The sequence below is a fragment of the Aptenodytes forsteri genome, unplaced genomic scaffold (assembly GCF_000699145.1).
Source record: "Aptenodytes forsteri isolate BGI_AS27 unplaced genomic scaffold, ASM69914v1 Scaffold181, whole genome shotgun sequence".
Taxonomy (NCBI): domain Eukaryota; kingdom Metazoa; phylum Chordata; class Aves; order Sphenisciformes; family Spheniscidae; genus Aptenodytes; species Aptenodytes forsteri.
Window position 1 is genome coordinate 3,610,487 of NW_008795702.1, and position 1,539 is coordinate 3,612,025.

General features: G+C 51.7%; 1 protein-coding gene across 1 annotated transcript in view; it reads right to left on the bottom strand.

The window, feature by feature from the left end:
• RNPC3 (RNA binding region (RNP1, RRM) containing 3) overlaps nt 1–715 on the bottom strand; it is a 17,445-nt gene extending 16,730 nt beyond the window's left edge. Inside the window, exon 1 of the mRNA XM_019473098.1 lies at nt 689–715. Coding sequence (XP_019328643.1) covers nt 689–715 — 27 coding nt within the window. The remainder of the gene's footprint in view (nt 1–688) is intronic.
• Nucleotides 716–1,539: the final 824 nt, after the last annotated feature.

Here is a 1,539-nt window from a genome sequence, read left to right on the forward strand (position 1 = left end):
CGCGGACGGACGGGCGGGCGGGCGGGTAGAGCAGCAGCCTGAGCCCTCGCTTCGGTCTCGCTTGCCGTAAGCGCGGTGGTGGGCTGCCCGGGAGCCGTTCTTCCAGGGCCGTGTCTCAGTCAGGTGATGCCTTAGACAGATGATGTACAAAATCTGCCTTAGTCAAATCTGAAACAATGCTCCAAAGGGAGGGGTGACCCTTGCCCTCTTCCCCTCCCTTAACAGTCAAGAGCTTGTCTCAGACTAAGTTGTAAGAAGCTGTATTGCTTTCAGAATACCGTTCTCACTAGCCTTTAGCTGAAGAGACTTGTCTTTTCCTCCTGCCGCTTTACCTGAACGGCAAGGTATTAAGGTCTTTCTGGCATAGACGTTAATATGCTGCTTCACGGTAGCAGCTGTCGAGCGTCTGGCAAAGGCAAGCAGCATGGCTGAAGCACAGCCGTAACTGCAGCCTGTAATTACGGGCATGAGAGGGGATTCTGCAGCCTGAGCAGCGCGTACAGAGGCAGTTACCAGCCAGCTCCTACTGAAACCAGACGGACTGATCCAGAGCCAGCCTTTTTCTCTGAGGCCAGAGGCTGTGACCTCAAAAAATCCCCAAACTTGCGTGATGAAATCTCAGGTCTTACCGTATCTAATTAGCTGGCTGCTGGCTGGCAAAAGCAGCACCTGCCTAGATGGCTATTGCCACTGGCTCTGGGTCCGACAGAGCCATAGCGCCTGATGCCACTGTGCAGAGCCTGAAGGACTTGCCCTGCCACCGGGCAGCAAGAGCACCGAGGGAGACCCAAGCCCTGGGACTGGCGTCCAGGGCGCACTGAAGCCAGCCACAGAGAAAAGATGTGTTGTAGGCTGTGCGGTGTACCTGGTGAATAGGGAATGATTGTTTATTGCATCTTTCAAGAGAACAAGTAAGGCCTTCAGTCCATAAAGTCCTCAAGGCCGCTTCTTTTCCTTGACGAGTCGTGATGGACCTGGCACTGTATGTGCAGTACACCAGAAGGGTCTTGGGCCATGCTCATTTCGTGACTGAACACGGACTATTTGGGGAAAGATCTGGCCGTTGTGGGTGGTCACAGTGGTCTCACTGGGTAGATCGGATGACAGTCCAAGTTCATCCAGATGGGTTTGGGAAGGAGTTCGGGAAAAAAGACGGGGGAAGCACAGGTTGTTCAAAAGGGATCTAGGAGAAAAGCAGAAATTTAGCAGCAATTTCTTACAGGATCCATTACTGCATTTTTGTTGCTGTCATTAGTATAAGCTAGGAAATATCTATGAACTTGGAAACAGGTGGAAGAATTGGCACAGTATGCAAATACGGCAGTGTACTTTCTCTCTTGGTGATACCAGCAGTACTGTATTTTCTGAGGCTGTGGAAACTTTAAAAGTAACGCTGGCCGGCCTGGTGAGTTCCGTGTGTGGCCTGTGGTTTGTATAAAGTCCAGACGACTTTCTGGGATGTGCTGGTCAACATGCAATTGTAGCAGATGGGAGCGTCAGGATTGCAAAAGCAAGTCTGTGGTGGCTGTGCTGCTGCAT